The sequence below is a fragment of the Mandrillus leucophaeus genome, unplaced genomic scaffold (assembly GCF_000951045.1).
Source record: "Mandrillus leucophaeus isolate KB7577 unplaced genomic scaffold, Mleu.le_1.0 Scaffold151, whole genome shotgun sequence".
Classification (NCBI taxonomy): Eukaryota; Metazoa; Chordata; class Mammalia; order Primates; family Cercopithecidae; genus Mandrillus; species Mandrillus leucophaeus.
In genome coordinates this window covers 1,688,425-1,704,620 of record NW_012101488.1, presented here as the reverse complement: position 1 = coordinate 1,704,620, position 16,196 = coordinate 1,688,425, and the positions used below count along the sequence as shown (strand labels likewise).

The following is a 16,196-nucleotide window of genomic DNA, read 5'->3' as shown; positions in this document are numbered from 1 at the left end:
GGAGCCGCCCGCCACGCCCGCGGGGCTGGGCTCGGGGGGAGACCGCGTCTGTTTCAACTTGGGCCGTGAGCTCTATTTCTACCCAGGCTGCTGCCGCCGTGGGAGCCAACGGGTGAGCGGCCTGCATCGTGGGGCCCTGGGTGCTGAAAGGATGGACTTTCCAGAGAACTGATAGGAGGGTGCCTGAATTGATATAGGGCCCTGAGATAGGCATCCTAAATGTGATGGACGTCCTGGGGCAACAGCATTGGAGGGAGTACAAGATTCTGAAATACGATGGGAGGCCCGCGGGGTGCTGGGCAGGCATCTTTGAGGTGATGGGGGAAATCCCCTTTACCCCCGTTATGCGTAAGGGTTCTGGGATGGCGAGTATTGGACATGATGGGGTATCTGAGATGAGGTGGGATCCCCCGGGTTCTGGGGTGGCAGGTATTCTGCAGGTAATGGGGAATCATGAGGTGATGCAAGCTCAGAGGTGATGGAGAACCCAGTATTGCATTCTGGAGGTGTTGGAGAGGGGCTTGAAATTGAGCCCAGGAATGTGGAGAAGTCTAGAAGTGATGGATGCCTTGAAGGTAATAGGGGATCCAGAAGCTGAATGGGATCCTAGAGAAAATTGGGGTCTGGAGGTCATGAGGGTCCTGGAGGAGATAAGCGTCTGGAAGCTGATGGGAGCTCTCAAGGGGATGAGAAGCTCTGGCAGGCGAATCTGCAAGTGTGATTCAGGGCATCTCTAAAGCGATGTGGTGAGAACCTTGGGAAACTTATGGTGGCCCCAGAAATGATGGGGATCCTCAGATCCCTGAGGTAGTAAATGGGCCTAAAATGTGGGAGACTGTGAGTTTTGATGGGTCCCTGAACTGTGGCGGTATAGGGATTCCAAAGTGAAGCGAATACTAGGATGTTAGGCTTTAGAGTCCTGGGAATTTGGGTGACCTTGAGGTTTGGGGGTCTTGAAATAGTGTGGTACTATGTCCTAAGGGAGTTGCTGAGGTTATAGGGTGGAGTGGTGGGGCTAAAAGGAATCAGAGCTCAGGAACTGTGTGGCCCCAGAACCCTGAAGTTGTGGACAAGGGTGTCTCTGAATTAGGGGTGACCCAACTTGGGGGAGGCACTGTGGTCAAGGGGGATCCTTACTATCTTTTTTGCTATTCCGTCTGTGATTTAGGTCCCCTTCCCGTCTGTGGTTGCCCCCTCCTTCCCAATCCACCTACTCACCTCCCCACTTCCCTCTGGGTTCTAACCCTGCTTCCTCTTAGTGGTTTCCCCCAACCTCAACATCCTTTTCCTTCCCCTCAGTGGCATACACCATTAACTCCTTTTCTCCCACCCCTCAAGTCCATTGACCTCAACAAGCCAATTGACAAGCGGATCTACAAGGGCACCCAGCCCACCTGCCACGATTTCAACCAGTTCACTGCTGCCACCGAGACCATCTCCCTGCTGGTGGGCTTCTCAGCGGGTCAGGTGCAGTACCTCGATCTCATCAAAAAGGACACCAGCAAGCTGTTCAATGAGGAGGTGATTGCAGCCCCCAGAACCCCCAACTGCTCTGCCTTCTCACCTACCCACTATATGCCATTAGGTTTCAGCTGCCTGGGGACCAGTGTAGGCCTGAGAGGGGCAGGACCAGGGAGAGATGAGAATGGGGTGACAGCAGCTAATGACAGCTGCACTGTACCCAGGCCCTATGCTGTGTTACCCCTGTGCTGAATACTTTACTCCTTGAGTTTTATTTATTTATTTATTTATTTTATTTATTTTTTTGAGACGGAGTCTCACTCTGTCGCCCAGGCTGGAGTGCAGTGGCGTGATCTCCGCTCACTGCAAGCTCCACCTCCCGGGTTCACACCATTCTCCTGCCTCAGCCTCCCGAGTAGCTGGGACTACAGGCGCCCACCACCACGGCCAGCTAATTTTTTGTATTTTTAGTAGAGGCGGGGTTTCACCGTGTTAGCCAGGATGGTCTCAATCTCCTGACCTCATGATCCGCCTGCCTCGGCCTCCCAAAGTGCTGTTGTTACAGGCGTGAGCCACCATACCCGGTTTTTTTTTTTAATCGTAATTGTAATTTTTATTGTTTTTAATTTTTTTTTCCTTTTTGAGGCAGAATCTTGCTCTGTCACCCAGGCTGGAGCGCATTGGTACAATCTCTGCTTACTGCAACCTCTGCCTCCCCAGTTCAAGCAATTCCCCTGCCTCAGCCTCCTGAGTAGCTGGAATTATAGGTGCCCACCATCATACCTAGCTAATTTTTGTATTTTTGGTAGAGACTGGGTTTCACCATGTTAGCCAGACTGGTCTCAAACACCTGACCTCGTGATCCACCTGCCTTGCCCTCCGAAAGTGCTGGGATTACAGGCGTGAGCCACCACGCCTAGCCACTCCTTGAGTTTTCATCAACCAGTGGATGCAGAAGTGTGCTGCCCATTTTGCAGATTAGAGAATTGAGGCTAGTAAATAAGTTGGGACTTAGTTGATACCTTTGCTCTTTGAGTTCTGGGCTCTGGAGGCTTTGGATTCAAAGCCCTGCTGCACCACTTACTCACCGTGTGACTTTGGGAAGGTGACCATTCTCTGAGCCTCACTTCTCCTTCTCTGCAAAATGGGATTCCAGTTCCTACCTTGCAGAACCGCTGTTGTAGAATCATACATGGAGATTGCTCAGTCCTGGGCCAACTTGGCCTACGAGGAGATACCAGTAAACGACCTTATCCGCGGGCAGGGACTGCTCTTGGCTTCTGTCTCATTCTCTCTGGTCCAGAGGAGGTGTTCCATAAATATTCTCAGAATGAGTGAATGGCTGAAGGGAGTGAACGGAATAGTGAGCGGATTAAAAATTCATTAGCTCATCCATTCACAAATAGTTTTTGAGCATCCGTTCTGTGCCAGGCACCGTTCCCAGCAGTAGGGATATCACATCTCAGGGCCCTGGACAGGAGGCCCTGCCCTTTTGGAGCTTTCAGTCTAGCTGGGGAGATGGACAGTTAATCAAGTTAAGTCTTCATGTGTCAGCAGGTGATTAAGGCCTGTTTAGAAGAAACAGTGGGGAAGGGGCTGAGGGAAGCTTGAAGAGTCTAATAGGGTGGTCAGGAAAGCCCTCACTAAGAGGTGATATTGAAATAAAGACCTGAAGGAGGCAGGTGAGAAAAGTTGCCTGGGGAAGGGCATCTTTTTTTTTTTTTTTCTTTCAAGATAGGGTCTCACTCTGTCGTCCATGCTGAAGTGCAGTGATATGATCTTGGTTCACTGCAGCCTCCGCCTCCCAGGCTCAAGCAATCCTCCCATGTCAGCCTCCTGAGGAGCGGCGACTACAGGCATGCACCACCACAATTGGCTTGTATTTTTCATAGAGATGGGGTCTCTTTGTGTTGCCCAGACTGGTCTCGAACTCCTGGGCTCAAGCGATTCTCCTGCCTTGGCCTCCCAAAGTGCTGGGATTATAGGGCTGGGCCACCACACCCAGCCAAGAAGGACATTCTGAGTAGTGGGACCAGCTAGGACAAATGCAGGATAGCACAGAAGTCGTGTGGCCAGAGCAGTTACTGAGGGAGAGAGGATGGTAGATGAGTTCCAGGAAATAACAGAGGGGCCGGCTCATGGGGAGTCTGGAAGGCGGTGGAGAGACTTTGCCTTACTCTTAGTTGGAAACCTGTGGAGGAGCCTTTCTCGGTGGGGCTCAGCTGAGCCCTGGAAGGCAGAAGTGACTGGAGTGATTATTTGCTCAGTTCTCCCAAGGATGGGAGGCCTCTCATCCTGGGAGAGCAGCTCCTTAGTTGCATATGCTGACTGCCTGAGGGCATTAGAGCCTTGGGCTCTGGAACCCTGCTTGAGAGAGGCTGCTAAGCGTTCAGAGCAGGACAGTGCCAGGTGCTGACTGATACTTAACAGAGCATTGCTGTGGCTGCTGCAGAGGACAGACAGGCCCAGGCAGTGGAGCCTGAGGCCAGTCACACAACATTGCAGGCTTGGGGTGGCTGGATGGGATGGTGAGAGGAGGTCAGATTCTGGGTGTATTTTTTCTTTTTCTTTTGAGATGGAGTCTCGCTCTGTTGCCCAGGCTGGAGTACAGTGGCATGGTCTCTGCTCACTGCAACCTGCGCCTCCCGGGTTCAAGCAATTCTCCTGCCTCAGCCTCCTGAGTAGCTGGAACTACAGGCGCCCACCACCATGCCTGGCTAATTTTTGTATTTTTAGAAGAGATAGGGTTTCACCATATTGGCCAGGCTGGTCTGGAACTCCTGACTTTGTGATCCACCCGCCTTGCCCTCCCAAAGTGCTGGAAGTACAGGCGTGAGCCACCATGCCGGCCGATTCGGGGTGTATTTTGAAGATTGAGCCCACAGGATTTGTGGAAGGATTGGATGTGAGGAAAAGGGCAGGTGCCGAGGTTTTTTGTCTAAGCACCTAGCAGGATGGGGGGTTGTCACTCATTTGTCCAGGAATTACCTTCAAGCCGCCTCCTGTGTGCACTGCTTTAAAGAACAGCGAACCAAACAAAGATCCCTTCCTTTGGGGAGCTGGCTTTCTGTGAAGAAATTTCCTGCTTAAAGCCTGACATAGTAAAGATTGGGGGAGGGTTAGGTAGATAGAGCAGAGGTCCCCAACGTTTTTGGCACCAGGGACCGGCTTAGGGAAGACAGTCTTTCCACGAACTGCTGGGGGGATGGTTTTGGGATGAAACCGTTCCACCTCTGATCATCAGGTGTTAGATTCTAGTAAGGAGCGCACACCTAGCTCCCTCGCATGCGCAGTTCATGGTGGGGTTCGCGCTCCTATGAGGATCAAATGGTGCGCTGCTCCAGTAGGAGGCCGGGCTCAGGCTGTAATGCCTGCTCGCTCACCGCTCACCTTCTGCTGCATGGCCGGTTCCTAACAGGCCACGGACCACTATTGTTCCATGGCCCAGAGGTTGGGGACCCTGAGATACAGGACAATTCTATGGCAAGCAGGACTGTCCCCTCACCAAAGATGACACATTGAGGCTCCTTGGAGCAGCCCCTGTTCCCCCATGTCTTCATGACCCAGTATCCATCTGTCTTCCCCAGTTTGGGAGCTTCTCGTCGAGGAGGACCTGGGCCTGGTGTGGCATCTGCTGTGTGGGCGGGGCCGTGTCCAATGGCCTTGGGGACTTCAGGTTGGGGAGAAGGTCTGCCTGAGTTTTACTGCCTTCTCCCAACCCCACCCTGTCTCCCCTGGCAGCGGCTGATCGACAAGACCAAGGTGACGTATCTGAAGTGGCTGCCTGAGTCGGAGAGCCTGTTCCTGGCATCACACGCCAGTGGCCACCTGTACCTATACAACGTCAGCCACCCGTGCGCCTCGGCCCCACCCCAGTACAGCCTGCTGAAGCAGGGCGAGGGCTTCTCTGTCTATGCTGCCAAGAGCAAGGCGCCCCGCAACCCGCTGGCCAAGTGGGCGGTGGGCGAGGGGCCCCTCAACGAGTTCGCCTTCTCGCCTGATGGCCGGCACCTGGCCTGTGTGAGCCAGGATGGCTGCCTGCGCGTCTTCCACTTCGACTCCATGCTCCTGCGAGGGCTCATGAAGAGCTACTTTGGGGGCCTGCTGTGTGTGTGCTGGAGCCCCGACGGCCGTTACGTGGTGACAGGTGGTGAAGATGACCTGGTCACCGTGTGGTCCTTCACTGAGGGCCGCGTGGTGGCTCGAGGCCACGGCCACAAGTCCTGGGTCAACGCTGTGGCCTTCGACCCCTACACCACACGGGCAGAGGAGGCGACGACAGCAGCCGGTGCTGACGGGGAGCGGAGTGGCGAGGAGGAGGAGGAGGAGCCCGAGGCTGCGGGCACAGGCTCGGCCGGGGGTGCCCCACTCTCTCCACTGCCCAAGGCTGGCTCCATCACTTACCGCTTTGGCTCAGCGGGCCAGGACACACAATTCTGTCTGTGGGACCTCACTGAAGATGTGCTCTACCCGCACCCGCCCCTGACCCGCACGCGCACCCTGCCTGGCACTCCTGGCACCACGCCACCGGCCGCCAGCAGCTCGAGGGGTGGCGAGCCTGGCCCGGGCCCCTTGCCTCGCTCGCTGTCCCGCTCCAACAGCCTCCCGCACCCGGCGGGCGGGGGCAAGGCAGGCGGCCCGGGCGTGGCAGCAGAGCCTGGCACACCATTCAGCATCGGCCGCTTCGCCACGCTCACATTGCAGGAGCGGCGGGACCGGGGGGCCGAGAAGGAGCACAAGCGCTACCACAGCCTGGGCAACATCAGCCGGGGTGGCAGCGGCGGCAGTGGCAGTGGGGAGAAGCCCAGCGGCCCTATTCCCCGCAGCCGCCTGGACCCCGCCAAGGTGCTGGGCACCGCACTGTGCCCACGCATCCATGAGGTGCCCCTGCTGGAGCCCCTCGTGTGCAAGAAGATCGCCCAGGAGCGGCTCACAGTCCTCCTGTTTCTGGAGGACTGCATCATCACTGCCTGCCAGGAGGGCCTCATCTGCACCTGGGCCCGGCCGGGCAAGGCGGTGAGTGGCTCCATGCCAGCCTGCCGGGGACCTGGCAGGACCCTTGGTGGGAAGAAGCAGTCATTGGCAGAGACAGGGCTTTGTTGCTGTCACAGCCTCTGGCTTCGTGGGGTGAGGGGAAGCCATGGAAATCTTAGTGTCTCAGAACAAGACCTCTCAGATTTTAGAGTGAGGGGGGCTAGCCCCAGGTGGCAGGCAGCAGAGAGAGGGGTGGGTGTGAGAGCCAGCTGGGAGACGGGGCGTCCAAGGCTGGCTGTCTGAAGGGCAGCAGATGGGCCCCGCATGGCTAAGTCTTACTGCCTGTCACTGGAACCAAAATCTATTTCTATTGAACATCTGTTTTTTAAATGGTGAAACTTTTTTGAGTACTTCAGGCCAAAACTCTAGGGGCGAGCTCAAGCCTGTGGGCATGGCTGCCAGGCTGGTTCTGGACTCAGGATCTGAGCCTCCTGCTGAAGGCACAGTCTGGGAATCCCAGGCCTGGGTTCCAGTCCCACTCCCTGTGTGATCCCGGACAAGTCACTGCTCTCTCTAACCTCCAACTTATCACCTAAGTCTTAGAGCCTGTAGAATGGGCAGAGGGGGGATGCGTTTGCCTCCTGGGTGGGCTATGGTGTTGGAAAGGTCACAGTAGGCAAAAGCAGGCCTGGCATCTTGTCAGTCCGGAGCTTGTCTTGGGTGTCTCCGCTCCTTAGGGCTTGGACTCAGCTGCCCAGGGTCCTGGAGGCTGTGGTTTGGTTCCTCAGATCCTCGGTTTTGGTATCGTAGAGTCCTGAGTCCCTAGAACTTGAGAGTACAGTCTGAGTGCCTCAGAGGCAAGAGCGGTGGGATTTGGGGAGTCTGGTTGAGTCCTAAAAGAGACCCCTCTGTCTCCCTAGTTCACAGACGAGGAGACCGAGGCCCAGACAGGGGAAGGAAGTTGGCCCAGGTCACCCAGCAAGTCAGTGGTAGAGGTAGGACTGTCCCTGAGTTCTTTCCCCAGCACCTCAGGGTCCCTCCCAAGTTAGAAGGGAGCCCCAGTTTCCCCCTCGCCTCACACCCCTACCCTTACCCCATCATCTCACTCAGAATCTGCCGAGGACTTTGATTATTGAGTGAAAGTGCCGACTGGCAGGACAGGAAGCTAGCCAAGATGCAAATTCCCAACCTAGAGCAGCGGCCTCTGGGGGCTCTGGGGTGGACCCAAGGGCAAGGCCAGGGTGGCAGCAGCTTTGGGGACTCTGGGCTGGCTCCCTCCCCTTGACACTGGCTGAAGTCCACGTGGTCTCTAACCCCTCCCATCTCTCCCTCTCATCTTCCCCAGGGCATCTCCTCCCAACCAGGCAACTCCCCGAGCGGCACAGTGGTGTGAAGCCATGGATATCGGGCCCCTACCCCATGCCCCCAGCCTCCTAGCCATAACCCTCCCTGCTGACCTCATGGATCAACGTATTAACAAGACTAACTATGACAGATGGACTGCGCCGGTCCTCCAACCTGCACAAAATTTGGGGGCCCCCCCAGACTGGCCCAGACACTGGGGGAATGTAATGGCCCTTGTGGCCTCAGCCTTGTCCCCCACCCACTGCCAAGTACAATGACCTCTTCCTCTGAAACATCAGTGTTACCCTCATCCCTGTCCCCAGCATGTGACTGGTCACTCCTGGGGAGAGACTCCCCGACCCCACCACAAGAGCCCCAGGTCTGCAGTGTGCCCCTTAGTTGAGTGGGCAGGGCTGGGGGTGGTCCAGCCCTCACCCGGCCCCCACCCCAGCTGCCCTTGCTATTGTCTGTGCTTTTGAAGAGTGTTAAATTATGGAAGCCCCTCAGGTTCTTCCCTTCCCCCAGGACCTCTTATTTATACTAAAGTTCCCTGTTTTCTCAGCGGCTCTGTCCCCTTCGGAGGAGGTGGTGTAGAGGACCTGTGTGTGTGCTCTGCGGTTCCAGGCAGTCCACTTTCCCCAGAGGAGGAGTGCAGGCCTGCTCCTGGCCCAGCGCCTCCCACCCCTTTTCATAGCAGGAAAAGCCGGAGCCCAGGGAGGGAACGGATCTGCGAGTCACACGGCTGGTGACCCACACCAGCGACTGGAGCAGGGCCCTCGGGGGGAAGAGCATCCTGCTCTCGGCCAGGGCCCCTCATCAAAGTCCTCATTGGGTTTTTAAAATTCTCAAAACTGCCCAGAACCTCATTTCCCAAGCCCTGCCCAGCTGGGACTCCTGGTCCTTGCCTCGTTTCTCAGGCCTGGCCCTCTCAAGGCCCAGGCACCCCAGGCCAGCTGGAGGCCCCGACTTCCACTCTGGAGAATGGTCCATACTGGAAAGAAGAGCTTAGATCCCTCCTGGCTCTCGGAGCCACAGGGAGTGTCTTCCCGCGCCACCCTCCACCCCCCGAAATGTTTCTGTTTCTAATCCCAGCCTGGGCAGGAATGTGGCTTCCCGGCCAGGGGCCAAGGAGCTATTTTGGGGTCTCCTTTGCCTGGGGAGGGCTTGGCTCCACCACTTGCCTCCCCCAGGCTTTGGGCAGCGGGTCACCCCTGTTCAGGCTCTGAGGGTGCCCCCTCCTGGTCCTCTCCTCACCACCCCTTCCCCACCTCCTGGAAAAAAAAAAGTGTAAAGCAGAGAGCCTGAGGGCTAAATTTAACTGTCCCAGTCGGAATCCATCTCTGAGTCACCCAAGAAGCTGCCCTGGCCTCCCGCCCCCTTCCCAGGCCTCAGCCCCTTTCTCCTACCCAGCCCTCAGCCCCCAGCCCCCAGCCCCCAGCGCCTAGCTCTGGAACTTGTCAGGAGCAAGGGGGTGGTTGCTACTGGGTCACTCAGCCTCGACTGGCCCCTTTTTAGTAATGGGCAGGTTCCTTTTGGAATCCATCACACCTGTGGCTTCCTCTGTGCTCTACCTTTTTATTGGGGTGACAGTGTGAGAGCTGAGATTCTCCATCCATCCCCTCTAGCACTGAAGGGTTCTGAAGGGCCCTGGAAGGAGGGAGCTTGGGGGGTGGTTTGTGAGGGGTTAAGGCTGGGAGGCGGGAGGGGGGCTGGACCAAGGGGTGGGGAGAAGGGGAGGAGGCCTCAGCAGCAGAGAGAAGTGGCCAGAGAGGCCCAGGGGACAGTCAGGGACAGGCAGACATGCAGCCAGTGCTCCAGGGTCTGGACAGGGGCTGCCAGGCCCCGTGACAGGAGGACCCCGAGCCCCCGGCCCGGGGAGGGGCCATGGTGCTGCCTGTCCAACATGTCAGCCGAGGTGCGGCTGAGGCAGCTCCAGCAGCTGGTGTTGGACCCCGGCTTCCTGGGGCTGGAGCCCCTGCTCGACCTTCTCCTGGGCGTCCACCAGGAGCTGGGTGCCTCCGAACTGGCCCAGGACAAGTACGTGGCCGACTTCTTGCAGTGGGGTGAGTGCCTGCCCTCAGGGCTCCTGCAGATGGGGTGGGGGTGGGGCAGGAGACAGGTCTGGGCACAGAGGCCTGGCTGTTGTGGGGGCAGGATGGCAGGATGGGCATGGGAAGATTCTCCCATCTTGGGGCTCAGAGCGTGGACCTGAGTCCTGGGACAACATTTCTCTGTCCTATGCCACCACCCTGGAGGGGCAGAGTAAGGTCAGCAGAGGCCAGGGTGGCTATGACTCAGAGCCATGGCTTAGGAGTCACAGCAGGCTACACTGCCAACAGCCTCCCATGGCCTCTCTGCACCCTGCCTCAGGGACAGGGCCAGTGTCATGCTGGGAGCTCCCTCTCCTAGGACCCTCTCCCCAAAAGTGGGCTCTATGGCCCACTCCCTTGGTTTCCTGCAGCCCGGGGCAAGCCAGGAGGGCCAGCATGGGGCAGCTGCCAGGGGCGCAGCCGACAGGCAGGTGTTCGGCGCCAGCCTCTCCAGCTGCCCCAACAGGTGCCCAGGCACTGGGAGGGCGGTGACTCACGCGGGCCCTGGGGGAGAACCAGCTTTGCAGACAGGCGCCACCAGCGCCCCCTCCTCTGTGATCCAGGAGGGACAACTTTGGGTTCTTCTGGGTGTGCCTCCTTTTGTAGGTTCTGCACCCACCCCCACCCCCAGCCCCAAAGTCTCGGTCCCTATGAGCCGTGTGGGTCAGCCACCATTCTCGCCACCCCAGCTCCCTGCGTCCTTTAGTTCTCCTGGCCCACGGCCTCCAACCTTCCAGCTGCCCCACAAAGCCCCTTCTTGCAAGGACTTTCCAGGGCCTGGGGCCAGGGCTGGAAGGAGGATGCTTCCACTTCTGCCAGCTGCCTTGTCCGCCCACCTCCTCCCCAAGCCCAGGACTCGGGCTCACTGGTCACTGGTTTCTTTCACTCCCAGCACCCTGCCCCTCTGGCCCTCACGTGCCTGGCCCTCAGCGACTGGCACTTGGTCTTTGGTCTGTGTGTGACAAACTATGTGACACTTGTTTCCTTTTTCTCCACTTTCCCCTGCTTCCTCTTGTGTCCATCTCTTTGTGACCCAGGTCTGGTTCCTCTCCCTCCTCCTCCCATTTCACAGATGGGAAGGCGGAGGCCAAGAAGGGCCAGGCACTCAGCCTCTGGAAAAACCTTCTCCCAACCTCCCGCAGCCCCTAATGACTCTCCTGGCCCCCCTTTAACAGAGGATGAAGTTGGGCTGGCAGGGTAAACTGAGACCGGGCGGGGTAGGGGTCTGGCGCTCCAGGGAGGAGCACTCCTTTTGTGGCCCGAGCTGCATCTTGCGGCCCCTCCCCTGCCAGGCCTGGGGCGGGGGAGGGGGCCTGGGTTCCTGCTGCCTTAAAAGGGCTCAATGTCTTGGCTCTCTCCTCCCTCCCCCGTCCTCAGCCCTGGCTGGTTCGTCCCTGCTGGCCCACTCTCCTGGAACCCCCCAAAACCCCTCTCTCTCCTCCAGAACCCACTGTCTCTTCTCCTTCCCTCTCCTCCCATACCCATCCCTCTCCATCCTGCCTCCACTTCTTCCACCCCTGGGAGTCCAGGCCTCCCTGTCCCCAAGGTCCCTGAGCCACAAGCCTCCACCCCAGCCGGTCCCCCACCCAAGCTGCCCTGTTTAACATTCCTAGTCATAGGACCTTGACTTCTGAGAGTCCTGATTGTCATCTGTAAATAAGGGGTAGGACTAAAGCCCTCCTCCTGGAGGACTGAGAGATGGGCTGGACCAGTGCACTTGAGTCTAGGATGTGTGACCATGCCGGCTTTGTCTCCCTGTCCTGTTCCTTCCCCCAGCCCCAGATCCAGGGTTTCCCAAAGTGTGGTTCAAGAACCACCTGTATCTGAATCTAGAGGTACTGGATACAACCCCACGTCTGGGCCATTACCCAGGACATTCTACATGAGAACGAGGGGGTGGGGCCCTGGCTGCGCCTGAACTGTCACCTGGAGTCGGGGTGGAGGACTGGAAGCCCAGGAAGGTGGAAGAACTGGGTCTTATTTCCTTCTCCCCTTGTTCTTTAGGGTCTGCCCTTCTGCGGACTTTGTTACCCCACCCTCACCGTCCTGCACACCCTTGGAGCCCTCTGGTCCAATGCCCTGTCCCGCAAAGGGCTTCCCAGGCATCTCGCCTCTATGGGAGGGCAGTTTTGGGTCCCTAGAACCTTACACAGTGTTTATGTGGGGAAGCTCTTGGGAAGCAGACAGTCCTAGGGTGAAGCTGAGAGGCAGAGAGAAGGGGAGACAGAAGGTGGGGCTTTTCCCCTTGTCTCCAGTGCCTTTTCTGGTGACCCTCGGTTCTTTTCCCCCACCACGCCCCCAGCGGAGCCCATCGTGGTGAGGCTTAAGGAGGTCCGACTGCACAGGGACGACTTCGAGATTCTGAAGGTGATCGGACGCGGGGCGTTCAGTGAGGTAAGCTCAACTGGTCGGGAGCCCGACTTGACTTGTGGTGGGTGGGGCATAGGGGTTGGGGTGGGGCCTTAGAAATTGATGAATGACCAAGCCTTAGAACCTAGGGCTGGGCTGGAGGCGGGGCTTAGGACCAATGGGCGTGGTGCGGCAGGTGGGGCGGAGCCACGACTGGGTGCAGAAGGGGGTGGAGTTGGGTCTCGGCGAGCCCTTCTGTTTTCCCGCCGTCTCCACCTTGTCTGCCTGTCTTGGCCTCAGGTAGCGGTGGTGAAGATGAAGCAGACGGGCCAGGTGTACGCCATGAAGATCATGAACAAGTGGGACATGCTGAAGAGGGGCGAGGTGAGGGGCTGGGCGGGCGTGGGGGGCTTTGAGGATCCGCGCCCTCTCTCCGGCTGCAGCTCCTCCGGGTGCCCTGCAGGTGTCGTGCTTCCGTGAGGAGAGGGACGTGTTGGTGAATGGGGACCGGCGGTGGATCACGCAGCTGCATTTCGCCTTCCAGGATGAGAACTACCTGGTGAGCTCCGGGCTGGGGTGACTGGGAAGAGGTACAGAGCCCATGCTGTCGCTGGATGAGGAGGTGGGGAGAGGAAGCTCTAGGATTGGGGGTGCTGCCCACCACAAGTCTCCCACGCCTGTGGGAGAGTCTGTGTGCAGTAAGAGGGTGTGTCAGGTGGATGAGGGGCCTTCCTTATCTTGGACGGGGATGGTGTCCCTCAGTGCCCCTTTCTGGGGTGTTTTGGGGGACTCATATAAAGATGTCTCTGTTGGGGGGGGTCTCTTACCTGGAATGGGATAGGTCTTCAGAAATTCTAACGGGGCCACTGCCTAGGGAGGGAGTGTCTGGGACCTATTCTCTGGGTGTTGAGTGGTCTATGAGTTCTCTTTCCCAGAACATCTCAGGGAGAGTGAATCTGCCCAGTGACATTCCAGGAAAGGTTTTTTGTTTGTGTTTTTTTTCGAGGGGCAGGGGGCGGGGGCCGCAGGTGGTCTCTGATTTGGCCTGGCAGATCTCCGTGGTTATCTCTGGGCTGGGGCTGCAGGTCTCTGCCCAGGGATGGGGTGTCTCTGGCAGTGGTTGTCCCGGCCATCCGTGATGGATCAGGGCCTCGGGACTACCAGCCACCCATGACGAACCCCTTCTCAGTACCTGGTCATGGAGTATTACGTGGGTGGGGACCTGCTGACACTGCTGAGCAAGTTTGGGGAGCGGATTCCGGCCGAGATGGCGCGCTTCTACCTGGCGGAGATTGTCATGGCCATAGATTCGGTGCACCGGCTCGGCTACGTGCACAGGTGTGTGTGGCATGGCTGAGGGCTAGGGCGAGGGGATAGCAAGCTTGTTCCCTGGCAGGGTTCTTGGAAGGTCAGAGCCCAGAGAGGCCAGGGCCTAGAGAGGGACCTCCTTGGTTGGGGCCCACTGGGGCGTGCCCGGGAGTAGGGTCCAGAACTGTAGAATCCCTACAGGGGTGGAACCCAAGGAAGTGGGGCCCCAGGTGGCACTGCCCAGAGGGGCAGAGCCTGGTGGGACCACAGAAGGGAGGTTCACTTATCCCACCCTTCTCCTTTCCTCGGTGCAGGGACATCAAACCCGACAACATCCTGCTGGACCGCTGTGGCCACATCCGCCTGGCCGACTTCGGCTCCTGTCTCAAGCTGCAGGCAGATGGAACGGTGAGCCAGTGCCCTGGCCACAGAGCAACTCGGGCTGCTAATGAGGGATGGGAGGTGCAGAGTGTGGGGGCAGGACTGGATTTGGAGGGGGAAGGAGGAGGTGACCCAGGCCTAAGTGTGCATCTGTGTGGCGGAGCATTAGAGCAGGCAGAGGGAGAGGCTAAGCATTTGGGGAGTGGTTGGAAGGAGGGCCCAGAGCTGGTGGGCCCAGAGGGGTGGGCCCAAGCCTCGCTCTGCTCCTTTTGGTCCAGGTGCGGTCACTGGTGGCTGTGGGCACCCCAGACTACCTGTCCCCCGAGATCCTGCAGGCTGTCGGCGGTGGGCCTGGGACAGGCAGCTATGGGCCAGAGTGTGACTGGTGGGCGCTGGGTGTGTTCGCCTATGAAATGTTCTACGGGCAGACGCCCTTCTACGCGGATTCCACGGCGGAGACCTACGGCAAGATCGTCCACTACAAGGTGAGCATGGCCCCAGGGAGCCCTGGCCTCTCCAGGTAGGCGCTCCCCAACTATCGCCTCCTCTCCCTCTCCCTCTGAGCAGGAGCACCTCTCTCTGCCGCTGGCAGACGAAGGGGTCCCTGAGGAGGCTCAAGACCTCATCCAGCGTCTGCTGTGTCCCCCGGAGACACGGCTGGGCCGGGGTGGAGCAGGTGACTTCCGGACACATCCCTTCTTCTTTGGCCTCGACTGGGATGGTCTCCGAGACAGCATGCCCCCCTTTACACCGGATTTCGAAGGTGCCACTGACACATGCAACTTCGACTTGGTGGAGGACGGGCTCACTGCCATGGTGAGCGGGGGCGGGGTAGGTACCTGCGGCCCCTGCTCGGCTGCGGGAACCTCCCCATGCTCCCTCCATAAAGCTGGAGTAAGGACAGTGCCTACCTCCTGGGGTCCTGAACCACTCATTCCCCAGAGCACCTGCTGTGTGCCCATCTAGTGCTGAGGACCCAGCAGTGACCTAGACTTTAGTCCAGTGGGGAAACACAGACCAGTCTTCAGACAGTGAAGCCCCAGAATGATCAGGGCTGAGACAATGGAGTGCAGGGGGTGGGGGGCTCCTGACTCAGCAAGGAAGGTCCTGGAGGGCTTCCTGGAGTGGGGAGCTATCTGAGCTGAGACTTCGAGAGATGAGAAGCGGGAGAGGACTCCTCCTCCCTCAGGCTGGCTCTCTTCACCGTGTAACGAGCTGTCGTGGAATGCTTGCTTGGCTCTGGGTGCCCTTTTGCTGGACAATACTGGGGATCCAGCACTGACCAGATCATCTCTGGTCCCTGCCCTCATCCACTTGCAGTCTAGAGAATTAGAGAATTATGGAGAGAGTGGCAGGTACCCTGAAGGGAAGCAACAGGATACAAGAAAAAATAGTGGGGCCAGGCGCCGTGGCTCACGCCTGTAACCCCAGTACTTTGGGAGGCCGAAGCGAGTGGATTGTTTGAGCCCAGGAGTTCAAGACCAGCCTGGGCAATGTGGTGAGACCCTATCTCTACAAAAATGTTTAAAAAATTGGCTGGGTGTGGCATGCCTGTATACTCAGCTCCTAGGGAGGCCGACCTGGGAGGCTCACTTGAGCCCAGGAGGTCAAGGCTGCAGTGAGCTGTGATTGTGCCACTGTATTCCCGCCTGAGCAACAGAGAGAGACTCTGTCTCAAAAATAAGATAAAATTAAATTGAAATTTTAAAATAGGCTGGGCTGCGGCCGGGCGCTGTGGCACATGCCTGTAATTCCAGCACTTTGGGAGTCCGAGGTGGGCGGATCACGAGATCAGGAGTTTGAGGCCAGCCTGGCCAACATGGTGAAACCCTGTCTCTACTAAAAATACAAGAAAAGTCGCTGGGCGTGGTCGTGGTTGCCTGTAATCCCAGCTACTGGGGAAGTTGAGGCAGGAGAATCGCTTGAACCCGGGAGGCAGAGTTTGCAGTGAGCCAAGATCATGCCACTGCACTGCAGTCTGGGTGACAGAGTGAGACTCTGTCTCAAAAAAAAGAGAAAAAAGAAATAGGCTGGGCAAGATGGTTCACGCCTATAATCCCAGAACTTTGGAAGGCTGAGGCAGACAGGTCACTGGAGGTCAGGAGTTCAAGACCAGCCTGGCCAACATGGTGAAACCCTGTGTCTACTAAAAATACAACATTTAGCCAGGCTTGGTGGTGTGTGCCTGTTGTCCCAGCTACTCAGGAGGCTGAGGCAGGAGAATTGCTTGAACCTGGGAGGCGGAGTCTGCAGTGAGCTGGGATCGTGCCACTATACTCTAGACTGGGA

The 16,196-nt window shown here is 58.0% G+C and overlaps 1 protein-coding gene across 6 annotated transcripts in view; it reads left to right on the top strand.

Annotated features, from left to right (window-relative positions):
• Positions 1-16,196, top strand: part of LOC105535869 (myotonin-protein kinase) — a 21,668-nt gene continuing 5,472 nt past the window's right edge. For 3 of the 6 annotated variants that reach the window (XM_011975122.1, XM_011975120.1, XM_011975121.1), the window contains exons 1-8: positions 9,020-9,842; positions 12,172-12,263; positions 12,519-12,602; positions 12,682-12,777; positions 13,408-13,556; positions 13,841-13,934; positions 14,186-14,392; positions 14,475-14,723. In XM_011975122.1, the coding sequence (XP_011830512.1) occupies positions 9,683-9,842; positions 12,172-12,263; positions 12,519-12,602; positions 12,682-12,777; positions 13,408-13,556; positions 13,841-13,934; positions 14,186-14,392; positions 14,475-14,723 (1,131 nt within the window). In that variant the 5' untranslated portion in view covers positions 9,020-9,682. Of the gene's footprint in view, positions 113-1,338; positions 1,522-4,879; positions 6,478-7,355; positions 7,431-9,019; positions 9,843-11,645; positions 11,705-12,171; positions 12,264-12,518; positions 12,603-12,681; positions 12,778-13,407; positions 13,557-13,840; positions 13,935-14,185; positions 14,393-14,474; positions 14,739-16,196 lie in introns of those variants that run through there. The other 3 variants (XM_011975117.1, XM_011975118.1, XM_011975119.1) reach the window with 3 other exon arrangements.